Source organism: Panthera uncia (genome assembly GCF_023721935.1).
Source record: "Panthera uncia isolate 11264 chromosome A1 unlocalized genomic scaffold, Puncia_PCG_1.0 HiC_scaffold_17, whole genome shotgun sequence".
Lineage (NCBI taxonomy): Eukaryota > Metazoa > Chordata > Mammalia > Carnivora > Felidae > Panthera > Panthera uncia.
The window spans coordinates 27,547,145-27,561,555 of record NW_026057577.1 but is presented as its reverse complement, the minus strand read 5'-3'; the positions used below and the strand labels follow the sequence as shown (position 1 = coordinate 27,561,555).

Sequence of the window (14,411 nt, the reverse complement as noted above, 5' to 3'; positions counted from 1 at the left end):
ACATATCTTGGTTAGAGATAGAATTTGGAAATTATCAGTGTATTGTTACTAAAGCTAGAAGTGTAGATGAGATTGAGATGGAGCAGCCAAGAGGTGGGAAGAAAGCCAAGAGAATATGGTGTCTCCATGATAGGTGACGAAAGTGGTAAAAAAACCAATGAGTAGATGTCATTGCCCAGGGAACAGGATGTGTGAGAAAAGAAAGCCTGAGACCAGAATCCTACATTTAAGAGACAAATAGAGAAAGAGGAACTGCCACCGAAATGGAAGGGACTGGGAGAATTTTAGGTCCCAGAAATCAGGAAGGGAGGATTAGTTGGCAACATTTTTACTCTAATATGTCAAGTAAGATACATATTGGGGCAGTCTGATAGAATGTGGGAACAAATGACATTAAGGAATATTTTATATTCCTTATATAAGGAATTATTACTTTAAGGAATATTATATTATTACTTTAAGGTTATATTACTTTAAGGTTATATTACTTTATATTATATTACTTTATATACTTTAAGGTTATATTACTTTAAGGAATAAATGAGTGATGAGAAAAAAAAAGACTTAGTAAAGATAATGTCTTCAAGAGGTTTAGCTGTGAAGGAATGAGAGAAGGGGCAGTTGTATCTAGAATGGCACAGTGTTAAAGGAAAGTTAACCTGTTTTTCATTATGTTCTTTTGATTACCTTTCTTTTTAAGAATGTGATTTTCCTTTTTAGTATTATATCTGTTTTCTTGGCTTCATTTCATTTTGAGATGACAAGAATTTAAAATATGTACTTATTTAGCTTTTGCATTGTGCAGTTAATCCTTTGCCTGCGGTAAGAAAATAGCTTTACTGTCTTAATTAGCTAGATTATCTCTGTATAATTTTTGAGTGATCCTCTAGATAATGAATTCTCATTTTAATGTATTGCATCTTCTATTTGTTTTTTAGATCATTCATCGAGATATAAAACCTGAGAATATTTTAGTATCCCAGTCAGGAATTACTAAGCTCTGTGATTTTGGTTTTGCACGAACTCTAGCAGCTCCTGGGGACATTTATACGGACTATGTGGCCACACGCTGGTATAGAGCTCCAGAATTAGTATTAAAAGATACCTCTTATGGAAAGTACGTATATTTTGGGGTCCTGTCTGGCCTTTCCTGGCCATCTCTTTTTTTCCCTTTGTGTGTCTGTCACCCCTACTATTGACACCCTCTGCTTTCTGCTTCTGGGTTGGAGATAAGAAAGGGATGCCTCTAAAAAGAACAGACAGACCCTGTAGGCACCTGCCCTGCTAGATAATGGTGTTACCACGCTTGCCCTCTGCTGCTGAGTGGCCCCAACCCCAGGTGACCTGTGCTGACATCCCTCAGGTTGTATCCGTGCTTACTTTAAGCTGTGCCCCCACCATGGCAGAGTGACGACTGTTTCTCTTTAACCTCTACATTCTGCAAAGATTTCAAAATCATTTACCTTGCTCTGCTGGCATTACCATAGGAACTGCCAAGTTTCCTATTTTCCAAAATATGGCACCCTGTTTACAAAGTCTGGCAAACAATTTTTAGATTGTGCTGTTCTAGATACTTTAGAAAGTAGCATTATCTCAGTCTTTTGTGAAACAGTAGAAGCAGTACATGAAATGGCAATCTAATATATAAATAACAAATCTTGATGTGCATAAAGGGACCAAGTAGTCCAACTTAATACAAGAACTGGCGGTGGGGTGGGGGGCATGGATAATTCTCAAACACCTTTTCTAGAAATCATTATTCTGTTTTTACAATAATATCTAACTTTAATGAGTATTTACTTCGTGGCCAGGAACTGTTCTAAATGCTTTACATGCATTAAACAATTTTATTTCCTCAATGACTCTGTGATAAGTTGCTGCTGTTATCATCCCCATTTTGTTTTATTTTATTTTTTAAAATTTTTATAAATGATAATATGGGTATTTTATTTAAAATATTTTTTATTTGACTATAGTTGAAGGGTATCTGGGTAGCTCAGCCTGTGGACCATGTGACTTTTGATCCCAGGGTTGTGAGTTCAAGTCCCATGTTGGGTGTAGACATTACTTAAAATAAAATCTTAAAAAAAAAAAAAGAAAGAAAATAGTTGACACACAATACTACATTAGTTTGAGGTGTACAATACAACAATTCAATATCTGTTTACATTATGCTATGCTCAGTACAAATGTAACTACCATTTGTCACCTTAAAATACTATCATAATATCTATTGACTATATTCCTTATGCTGTGCCTTTTATTCCTGTGACTTAATCATTTTGTAACTGGAAGTCTGTATCTCCTACTACCCTTCACCCATTTTTCCCATCCTCCTCATCATCCCCATTTAAAATAAAAGGATATAAAGCACAGGTAAACTAACTGGCCCAAGGTCATTCCTGAGTACCTTTTCTTTAAAAAAAATTTGTTTTAATGTTTATTTATTTTTGAGAGAGAGAGAGAGACAGAGCACAGCTGCGGAAGGGCAGAGAGAGAGGAAGACACAGAATCTGAAGCAGGCTCTAGGCTCTGAGCTGGCAGCACAGAGCCTGACGTGGGGCTCATACTCACAAACTGTGATATCATGACAAGAGCCGAAGTTGGACACTTAACCTGACTGAGCCACCCAGGCACCCCTAAGTACCTTTTCAACTATACTTCCCACTGATCCCTATGTACACCATCTCTGTGCCTCAGTTACTTTATCTGTATAATGGAAATAATAATAGGACAAGCTTCATAGGTTTGTGGTGAGAATCAAATGACTAAATGAATGAAAAAGATTAAAATATAATAAATACTCAATAAGCGTAGCCCCATAAGATTTGTGTCCCAGTTTTACCCTCTCTTCATGATATCTTAAATTCCTTTTCTCATGCACCTGCTATTCCTAACCCTTGCCCCCAAATCATATCGCCTTCTAAATCTTCTTGTTCATTGTGTGTAAATTTTGTGCCAGTTAATACTAATATGATCTAGTTCTAGCTTTTTTTTAAAAAAAAAAATGCTTCCTGGGGCGCCTGGGTGGCTCAGTTGGTTAAGCGTCCGACTTCGACTCAGGTCACGATCTCGAGGTCCGTGAGTTCAAGCCCCGCGTCGGGCTCTGGGCTGATAGCTCAGAGCCTGGAGCCTGGTTCGGATTTTGTGCCTCCCTCTCTCTCTGCCCCTCCCCCGTTCATGCTCTGTCTCTCTCTGTCTCAAAAATAAATAAACGTTAAAAAAATTAAAAAAAAATGCTTCCTGCTGAAAGATAAGTTCCTTGAGAACAGGTATAATCTCTTGTATTCCACAGAGCCAAAATTGGTGACTTGTACATGGTAAATTTGGCTTCTATGGGACTTCACGTTATGTCTGAAATAAATTTACTAGTGCATCTTTAAAAAAAAAATCGTTTTATTGTGAAACAACACAGAGATACAAAAAATCCAGCACAACAAATGTACAGTCTTAGCAACAGATCAAAAAATAGAATTTTGGAGTTAAGGGTTGGTTGAAATAGGTGAAGGGGATTAAGAAACACTTATGATGAGCAGTGAGTAGTGTATAGTGTATAGGATTGTTGAATCACATTATACACTTGAAACTAATATATATTAATTACACTTGAATAAAAAAATAGAATTTTTCTGCCCCCCTGAAGGCCCTCCATGTTCCCTGTTCCAATTTTATCACTCTCCCTTATCCCAAAAGTAACCATCCTGTTGATTTTTATTATATTCAGTTCCTCGTATTTCTTTATAGTTTTATCTACTTCCATAAGTGCATCTACTTAGTTTAATCTACACTTTTGTTACAACAATTTTTTTGAGATATGAGTCACATACCATAAAATTCACCCATTTAAATTATACAGTTCAGGGGCACCTTGGGTGGCTCAGTTGGTTAAGCGTCTGACTTCAGATCAGGTCATGATCTCACAGTCCTGAGTTCAAGTTCCACATCGGGCTCTGTGCTGACAGCTTGGAGACTGGAGACTGCTTTGGATTCTGTGTCTCCCTCTCTCTTTGCCCCCCTCCCCCTCCCCCCCGGTCATGCTATATCTCTCTTTCTCAAAAATAATAAAAAACATTTAAAAAATCTTAAAAAAAAACACTCATCACCTAACCCAAGATCATCTAGATTTTTTCCTATATTATTGTCTAGAAGTTTTATAGTTTTGTATATAATTTTTATATCTGTGATCCATTCTGAGTTAATTTTGTGAAAATGTTAAGATCTGTGTCTAGCTTCTTTTTTCCCCCCATATTCGGATGCCTAGTTGTTCTAGTATCATTTGTCGAAGATTTTCCTTTCTCTACTGGATTGTCCTTTCTCCTTTGTCAGTTTAAATCGTCTTTTCTCCTCTGTCAAAGTTTAGTTATTCTTGTGAGTCTAGTTCTGGACTCTATTCTGTTCTATTCATCTGTTTATTCTTTCACCAATACCAGTGTTTTGATTATTGTAGCTTTATAATATGTCTTGAAGTTAAGGGGTATCTTTCCTCTGACTTTGTTCTTCTTCAACACTGTGTTGGCTCTTCTGGTCTATTGCCTTACCATATTGTTAAAAACCAAAATTCAGCTGAGTAAAAGTTAAAGATCTTAATGGCTCGGAGTGCCTGCGTGGCTCAGTCGGTTGAGAATCTGACTTTGGCTCAGGTCATGATATCATCGCTTGTGAGTTCAAGCCCTGCGTCAGGCTCTGTGCTAATAGCTCAGAGCCTGGAGCCTGCTTTGGATTCTGGGTCCCGCTGTCTCTGTGCCCCTCCCTCGCTCATGCTCTGTCTCTCTCTCTCTCTCTCTCAAGAATAAATTTAAAAAAACATTTAAAAAATCTCAATGGCTCTATTCAACAATTTGTGAATCAGGCAGCATTCCATCTAGCAGATGGAAAGGCACACCAAAGGGCTGTACAAAATAGAAAGACTTACATAGGCAAAAGAGGGCAAGGCAAGGAAGTTACTAGTAACGAACAGATTATTTTTCACCTTCCTTTAGAGAATGGCAGGGTTCTGTCTGGCAGAAACTCAGGCAACACTCAGGAGTGCTAATCAGGTAATTCCAGACTGACTAGTTTAATATCCCATTTCTGGGATAAGTTGAAGCAAATTAAGTTAAGTATTAAGCTTCAGTTTGGTGATGTGGGCTTAGCACAAGTGACTCAATTTTGAGCATGGTGTCTCTTTTTAAACTATGTATAAACAATATAAATTTAAATATTACTTAAATTTTTTAAATATTTATTTATTTTTGAGAAAGAGAGAGAGAGAGACAGAGAACACGCATGCGTGAGTGGCAGAGGGGCAGAGAGAGAGGGAGACATAGAATCCAAAGCAGGCTTCAGTCTCTGAGCTGTCAGCACAGAGCCTAACATGGGGCTCGAACTCACGAACCACGAGATAATGACCTGAGCTGAAGTTGGAGGGTCAGCTGACTGAGCCACCCAAGTATCCCAACAATATAAACTTTAGAATCAGTTTGTTGGTATCCAAAATGGATTTTGACTGGGATTGTACCAAATCTATAGATCAAGTTGGGAAGAACTGACATTTTGACAATATTGAGTCTTCCTATTCATGAATATACAATATTTCTCCATTTATATAGATCTTCCAGGATTTCTTTACTGAATTTTGCTTTTTTCACTTGAGAGTTTATCTTGGAGATCACTTAAAATTTTTTTTTTTAAATATTTATTTATTTAAGTAATCTGTTCACCCAGCATGGGGCTTGAAGTCATGACCCCGAGATGAAGAGTTGCATGCTCTTTCCCCTGAGCCACTCGGGGGCCCCTCCTGGAGATCACTTTATTTTTGTTTAATTTTTATAAAAATTTTTTTTAAATATTCATTTTGAGAGAGAGCGAGCGAGCAAGCATATGAGCAGGGGGAAGGGCAGAGAGAGGAGAGAGAATCCCAAGCAGTGGCTCAGGGGTTGATTCCATGAGTTGTGAGATCATGACCTAAGCTGAAATATATAGTCGGATGCTTAACTGACTGAGCCACCCAGGCACCCCAGAATCACTTTATATTATCACATACCTTATCTTTTTAAACAGGTGAATAATATTTTCTTGTGTATTATACAAAATTTTACATAGCCTTTCTTCTGTTGATGGATGTTTAGGTTGTTTCCATTTTTTTTTTCCTACCACAAATAGTGCTTATTATTTATCTTTTATCATTTATCTTTGTGTTCAAGGGTGGGCAGATCTTTGGATAAATTCCTAGGAATAAAGTTGGTCAAAAGTATGTACATTTTTTTTTCTTTTTTTGAGAAGGGGAGAGAGAGAGAGAATGAGCAGGAGTTGGGGGGGGGGGGGGGGTAGAAGGAGAATGAGAATCTCAAGTAGACTCCATGCCCAGTGCAGAGCTCAATGCAGGGCTTGATCTCACAACCATGCAATCAACACCTGAGCCAAAATTGAGAGTGAGTTGCTTAACCAGCTGAGCCACCCAGGTGCCCCAAAAGTATGTACATTTTTTATTTTGATAACTTTTGCCAATTTTCCCTTCAAATAAGTATAGTTTACACTCCCAAAACAGTACATGGGAGTATTCATTTTCCATAGCTTCACCAATACAGCAGTTACTGAATCTTATAATTTTTATCAATTGGGTTAGAGAAAGATATATCTTACTGTAGCGTTTTTTAAAAATTTTTATTATTATTATTTTTTTAGTTTTGAGACAGAGAGAGAGAGACAGAGCATGAGTGGAGGAGGGGCAGAGCAAGAGAGGGAGACACAGAATCCAAAGCAGGCTCCAGGCTCTGAGCTGTCAACACAGAGCCCGATGCAGGGCTCGAACTCACAGACCACGAAATCATGACCTGAGCTGAAGTAGGACACTTAGCCAACTGAGCCACCCAAGTACCTCCTCACTGTAGTGTTTACATTTCTTCTGAATGTGAGATAGGGCTGCTTTTTATCTGTTTAAAAGTCTTAGTAATATAAACTATCTTTTAAAAACTGATTATGTCGGGGGCGCCTGGGTGGCTCAGTTGGTTAAATGTCCAACTCTTGATCTTAGCTCAGGTCATGACAGTTTGTGGGATGGAGCCCCTAGTCCCTGCTTGGGATCTCTCTCTGTCTCTGCCCCATCCCCCTGCTTGCACTCACTTGCTCAAAATAAATAAGTAAACTTAAAAGAAAAACTGATTAATTGGGAAAATGTTGGAATTATGAATGACTCACAACACCTTAAGATAAGTAAATGTAAATGGTAAAATATTTAAGATTTTTTATATTCCTTAAACAAGATGATTTTGGTATTCAATTATTCTAATTAATAAACCATTTATCATAATGTCCTTATATAAGTATTTGAAACAATTTTAGAATTATAGTTACTTTTCATCTGGACTACTACATGGCTTCTCATGTGATTTAAATATAAGCTATTTAATATTATTAATAAAATGTGATAATGTTTATATATATCCTAAAGTTGGGTTATGATTCTAAGGTGAAAATTTATAAGTGATACCACTTAACTATTCTTTTTTCTTTGGCTGCAACTTTATTTAAAATTTTTTTTAGAAAAGGTATGTATTTCTCCATGAAAAAGCAATTTATTCTTGTTGTTTCAGACCTGTAGATATCTGGGCTTTAGGTTGTATGATCATTGAGATGGCCACTGGAAATCCCTATCTTCCTAGCAGCTCTGATTTGGATTTACTTCATAAAATTGTTTTAAAAGTAGGTAGGTACTACTGAAATATACTGTTAAATGCCTGAAATAGATATTGCCAGATCACATCTGCTTGATATTCACATTCAGTTTTTTCTTTATAAGAACAGGGAAGCATATTGTTTTGGTAGATGGCAGCAAGTGGATGCCTTGGGCTGATAAAGAAAGTAGAAAATTATCTGTTTTTGTAAATAATATTTTCTTTGCTAGGATGTAAGTAGCTAAGACATTTGCTAATGATTGATAGTAAGAAAAATAGTACAGTAGGAAACTTCAAATTGTCTGAAAGTTGTTCTAAAGTTTTGGCTTCTATAAATATTTGCATCTCTGAAAGAGGACTTTTAAATAATAGAGTTGATTTAGATGTCTTTTTTTTTTTTAACGTTTATTTATTTTTGAGACAGAGAGAGACAGAGCATGAACAGGGGAGGTGCAGAGAGAGAGGGAGACACAGAATCCGAAACAGGCTCCAGGCTCTGAGCTGTCAGCACAGAGCCTGACGCGGGGCTCGAACTCACGGACCGTGAGGTCATGACCTGAGCCGAAGTCGGACGCTTAACCGACCAAGCCACCCAGGTGCCCCAATTTAGATAGATGTCTTTTAAAGTAGTTGGAGATAGAAAGTTACTGAGAATTTTTTTTTTTTTTAGCCACAATAAATAACCAGGTACCTAAATAACTTATTCAAAAATACATTTGCTGAGGGGTGCCTGGGTGGCTCAGTTGGTTAAGCATCCGACTTCAGCTCAGGTCATGATCTCACAATTTGTGAGTTCGAGCCCTGTGGTGGGCTCTGTGCCTGATGGCTCAGAACTTGGAACCTGCTTCAGATTCTGTGTCTTTCTCTCTCTCTGTCCTTCCCCTGCTCGCACTCTGTCTCTGCCTCTCTCTCAAAAATAAATAAACATTAAATTAAAAAAAGAATTAAAAATACACTTGATGAGAGCTGAATTATGATGATCTGCCTTGACTATCCAAACATTTTGATGGTTAGCCTTGCTCATGGAGTTTCAATGATTTGGTTTTTTATATATTTCTGAATGAGGAGTTCGAGGAGCCCCTTTTGTGGTAGAGAGGCTATACATAAACATGTAATTACAGATCATGAAGAAGATACTGTGAGCAACCATAAAAATCATGAAATCTGGATAAATATTAATTAAAGATTTAGTTCAGAGTCTTAGAGCATCATACTTTTTTGGGTCATCTTTAAAGTTCTCGTTATTAGATTAATGTTAGAAAAAAACCCTAGAGATGATAGGATTACTTTTGTCCTTTTACAGATAAGGAAACTGAAGCATAGAAAGGAAAGAGATTTGCCCAAGGTCACAGCCCTAGTTATAGCAAAACTGGCGCTAGAACTTAGCTTTCTCCACTGCTGTTTATAGTTCTTTCCATTCTACTACTACTCCATAGCCTTGTTTCTTCTTTGCAATATTGCTATTTCTAAATAATTTAGATATTTTAGCTGTTTTGAGTAAGGCTTTGCTGACGAACACTTGTTAGTTAAGCTATTTAGATGCCCATATGGAAATATGTAAAAGTTTGCGCTTTTCTTGATAGCATCATATATTATGTCTTATAATTTGGGAAATGAAAACGAACCTGGTGGTTTTAAATTTTCTACTGCTTACCTGCTATCAACAGATTACTGGGGAAACTTATGAACTTTTATGCTGTATTCAGATAGTGCCTTCTTCAACCTTAAAAAATTAACATAATTGTTATTCTCCCTTTTTAGTAATTTAATGCAAGTCACATAGCAATTTATTTTGATTTTAGATTAATTTCCTTGTTTTCTTATATTCATATTTTTTTTTCTTTCCAGGCAATTTGACACCTCATTTACAGAATATCTTTTCCAAGAGTCCCATTTTTGCTGGGGTTGTCCTTCCTCAAGTTCAACACCCCAAAAATGCAAGAAAAAAATACCCAAAGCTAAATGGATTGTTGGCAGATATAGTTCATGTAGGTTAAGAATTAAGGACATATTTTGGGGAAATTTGCATAAATTATAATACAGTTTTAGGATATTACTTTAATGAAATTCCAAAAGGATTCGTAATGTTAACTGTTAACAGTTATTATATTCCTCTGTCTTTATGTCTTTAGTCCAGAGAAATTAAAATTCATAGACTATAAAACTGAAAGCTCCCTAGGATAATCCTGTCCATTATTTTTAGTTTATCCCAATTTTAATGATAATTAGGGATAAACTGGAAAAATTCAAAGGACTTGCAGTGTTTATCACCACCTTTTAACAGCCAGTCTACCCAAGTTAGGGATCTGTTCCTTGTACACTGGTATTGTAAGATATCTACAAGGCATTGGCAGCTGCAGTTTTAGTTTTATTAATTCACCCTGAATTTGAAGAAAACAAAAACATTATACTGTATAGCACTTTCTAATTATTTTAAAATTTAAATTTTATTTTAAACTCGGTAATAAATATGCCAATATACTCAGTACAAAATTCAAAAAGTTAGAGAATTTACTGTGGAAAGTTAAATCTGCTTCTGTTTATTTTTTCTATCCAGCCAATTTCCTTTCCCAGGTCAAGTGAGGTATCTTATTTCTGATGTATAGCCCTTTAAAAAAAGTGGTTACCTAAATTTCAAAGCAAATATGGTGTAGTGTTTATCAGAAGGGGCTCTGGAATCACATAGACTAAAACTCAGCTGTGTCACTAATTAGCTCTGTAACCTTGGGAAAGTCACTTAATCTCTGTGCCCCAGTTTACTGGGCTATAAAACAGCTTTAACAGTCTTCATTTTCTGGGGCTGGAGAATTAAATGAGGTAATGGTGAAAATGTTCTGAGCACAGGGCCTTTGATAAACTATCAACAAATGTTAATATTAATTGTTGCTTTTGCTATTTAGGTAAACTTACTAACCGTATGATATGTAACATCTAAAGACTATTCTTAAAGGAAAAAATGATTTCATTGGTATCTGGAGAGAACTAGAATTTCATAAGAATCAGATTTATTTACTACATTTTGAATTGAATTTATTTTATATATCATAGTTTTAATTCTACAAAGAATACATAATGATTATTGAAAAAGTAGAAAATACATGATAAACAAAAAGAAGTTAAGGTTTTCCCAAAATCTGGAAAAATTACTGTTGATATTTTGATTTATATACTTCTAGGCTTTTGTCAACCAAATACGTGCATAGAAATTTATGCTTTTTAAAAGATGTCATACTTCACACAGTGTTGTGTGACCTGTTTGTTATGTAACCATCTCAGTAAATATGGAACTATATCATAATTTTCAATGGTTACATGGGATTCCACTGTATGACTATAATATAGTTTGTTTAACTGATCCTACAATTTTGAACATTTGTTTTCAGGTTTTCTCTGTCACTATTGGTAAAGATGCTTTAGTGAATGTCTTTTATTGAATTAATTAATTAATTAATTTTGAAATATTTATTATTTTCAGAGCAAGAAAGTATGAGCAGGGGAGAGGCAGAGAGAGGGAGAGAGAGAAACCCAAGCGGGCTTCCCACTATCAGCACAGAGCCCAGTGTGGGGCTGGATTCCCCTGAAACCATGAGATCATAATTTGAGCCAAAATCAACAGTCAGATGCTCACGTGACTAAGCCACCCAGGCAGCCTAGTGAACATCTTTTAAATATGTCTTTTTGAACTTATTTTATTTTATTTATTTATTTATTTATTTAAAAAAAATTTTTTTTTAACATTTATTTATTTTTGCGACAGAGAGAGACAGAGCATGAACGGGGGAGGATCAGAGAGAGGGAGACAAAGAATCTGAAACAGGCTCCAGGCTCTGAGCTGTCAGCACAGAGCCCGACGCGGGGCTCGAACCCATGGACTGTGAGATCATGACCTGAGCCGAAGTCGGCTGCTTAACCAACTGAGCCACCCAGGCGCCCCGTGAACTTATTTTATTATTTTTTTAGGATAAATTCCTAGAATTATGATTAGCGGGCCACAGGGTTTACACTTTTTCAGAATTAAAAAAAAAAAGGTTTTTTTTAATGTTTATTTTTGAGGGAGAGACTCAGTCAGAGACAGAGCATGAGTGGGGAGGGGGGGGACAGAGAGAGAAGGAGATACAGAATCCAAAGCAGGCTCCAGGCTCTGAGCTGTCAGCACAGAGCCTGATGTAGGGCTCGAAACCACGAAACATGAGATCATGACCCGAGCTGAGATCGGCTGCTTAACCGACTGAGCCACCCAAGCGCCCCATTTTTCAGAAGTTTTGATATATTGTTCTATATTTTCCCCCAGAAAGGTTTTACTGATTTATACTCAAGTACTCCCAAGCAGCATTGGATATAAATTCCCACTCTCAATCTAACATTGGATATTACAGTTTTTAAAATATTTGCCTATTTTTTATTGTTTAAAAAATGTTTATTATTATTTAAGAGAGAGAGACCATGAGCAGGGGAGGGGCAAAGAGAGAATCTTAAGCAGGTTCCATACCCAGTGCGGAGCCTGACATGGGGATCAATCCCACAACCCTGGGATCATGACCTGAGCCAAAATCAAGACTCTGATGCTCGACCGACTGAGGCACCCACATGCTCCTATTTGCCTATTTTTCAAAAGTAACGCCTATACTCAATGTGGCGCTCAAACTCATAACCTCAAGATCAGGGGTCACATACTCCACTGACTGAGCCAGCCAGGCATTACAAAATATTTGCCGATTTAATAGGTTTAAAATAGCATCTTTTTTTTAGTTGCAGTTATATGATTACAGGAAAGGTTGAATATTTTACCTATATTATTAATATAATACAATATAAATTGGTCATAATAATGAAAAATTATTAGTATATAATATATAATATAAATCTATAGAAATAATATAAACAATATTTAAGAATGATTAAACTATTTGTCAATTAGACCATCTTTTTTCATATAGATTTGTGAAGTAATAAGCATATTAGTCTTTATCATATATGTTGTAAATATTTTTCTTCAACTTGAATAATGCAGTGACTTGGTTTGCCACATTTATCATAGACAAAATACTTATACATGCTTGGGTCTATTTCTATTTCATTGATTTCTTTCTTTAATCTAGCGTAAGTACCAGTTTAATTGATTATTGTAACTTTATTTTTGTTTTTAATTACTCCTTCCCACTTTTATTTTATTTTATTTTATTTTAGGTTTTATTTTTAAGTAATCTCTATACTCAACATATGACTTTAACTCAGAACCCTGAGATCAAGAGTAACATGCTCCACTGACTGAGCCAGTCAGGTGCCCCGACTATTGCAACTTTAAAATACATCTTAATATTTGGGCAAAGCATGTATCATTTCCTAGATTTAAATTTTGTAAGCAAGTTTATTGTGACATAATTTATATACAGTAAACTACACATACTTAAAATTTGCAATTTGATGAGTTTTGATAGGTGTATACACCTATGAAACCACCACCACAATCAAGATATCTAACATTTCCATCACCCTACAAAATGCCCTTTTGTCCTTTTACAATCTATCTTTCCCATCATTTCAGTTCCCAGACAACCTCTGAGTTGCTTTCTGTCACTGTAGATTAGTTCACATTTTCTAGAATATATATACATGGAATTACATAGTATGTACTCTTCAACTCAGCATTATGGTTTAGAGATTCATTCATGGCTTTGTGTGTATCAGTAGTTGATTCCTTTTTATTGCTGAGTAGTAGTCCATTGTATGGATCTGTAACAATTATTAATCTATTCCCTTGTTTTGGGTTGTTTCCTATTTTTGGCTGTTACAAATAAAATTGCTATGAACATTCATGTATATGTCTGTGTAGATGTATAGTTTTATTCTCTTGAGTAAATATCTAAGACTGAAATGGTGGGTGGGTTTAAGGTATGTGTATGTTTGATTTTTAATGAAACTGCCAGTCTGTTTCTCAAAGTATCATATTTTACATTTTCCAAACTAGGGCATAGATTTAAATTTTCTGGTTATATTATTCAGAGAAGGACTAATTTAGTCTACCTCTAATAGGCTATGACTTGGGCAGACTTTTTAACATTTTTCTTAATAAATTTTATTGACAGATTACTGTTACACTCTAAAATAAGTATATATTTTTAACTAGTTGCAGTTTTAAGGGTATGGGTATTCCCGCATCATAAAGTGGATAATGAATTCAGTTTTGCTTTGTGACTCAATATATTTTTATTACAGTAAAAAATGCACAATATGAGATCTACCCTCTTACCAAATTTCAAAATGTATAGTATAGCTATACATTAGCTATATTCTTATTGTTGTATAGCAGATCTTTACAACTTTTTTTTGTGAATCACTTTAAACATACATATTTGGACATAAATGAAAAGGTAATATTATATTCAATTACCTTGGTTTTTCTGGATTTTAATTACACTTTTATTTATTAGATCTTAGACAAATTGATTTCTCTGGGCCTCAGTCTCTTTATCTGTGCAATGGGAGTAATAATATATACCTTGTAGGGTTGTTGCTGGGATCAAATAATAGGAAAAAGCTAGGTGGAGTGTTGTGTGGCACACAGTAAACATCAATAAAAGTTACCAATTATTATTATTCTTTGCCTTTTTTAAAAGGAAGAATGAAAATTATGATGCAAATGAATTTTATTCAAATTCTACCATTAATATTAATATTAATAAATTAATGTTAATTTATATTAATTAATTATTATATAATTAATTATAAATATTATATATAAATAATTATATAATAATA

The 14,411-nt window shown here is 35.3% G+C and overlaps 1 protein-coding gene across 12 annotated transcripts in view; it reads left to right on the top strand.

Moving 5' to 3' along the window:
• The window catches only part of CDKL3 (cyclin dependent kinase like 3), a 94,493-nt gene that overhangs the window by 18,048 nt on the left and 62,034 nt on the right, over window positions 1-14,411 (top strand). For all 12 annotated transcript variants that reach the window (XR_007461689.1, XR_007461692.1, XR_007461688.1 and 9 more), the window contains 3 exons: window positions 939-1,117; window positions 7,572-7,684; window positions 9,501-9,640. Coding sequence is in view for 4 of the 12 variants with exons in the window: in XM_049649193.1 (XP_049505150.1) it covers window positions 939-1,117; window positions 7,572-7,684; window positions 9,501-9,640 (432 nt within the window). In the remaining 8 variants the exon portion in view is untranslated. The remainder of the gene's footprint in view (window positions 1-938; window positions 1,118-7,571; window positions 7,685-9,500; window positions 9,641-14,411) is intronic.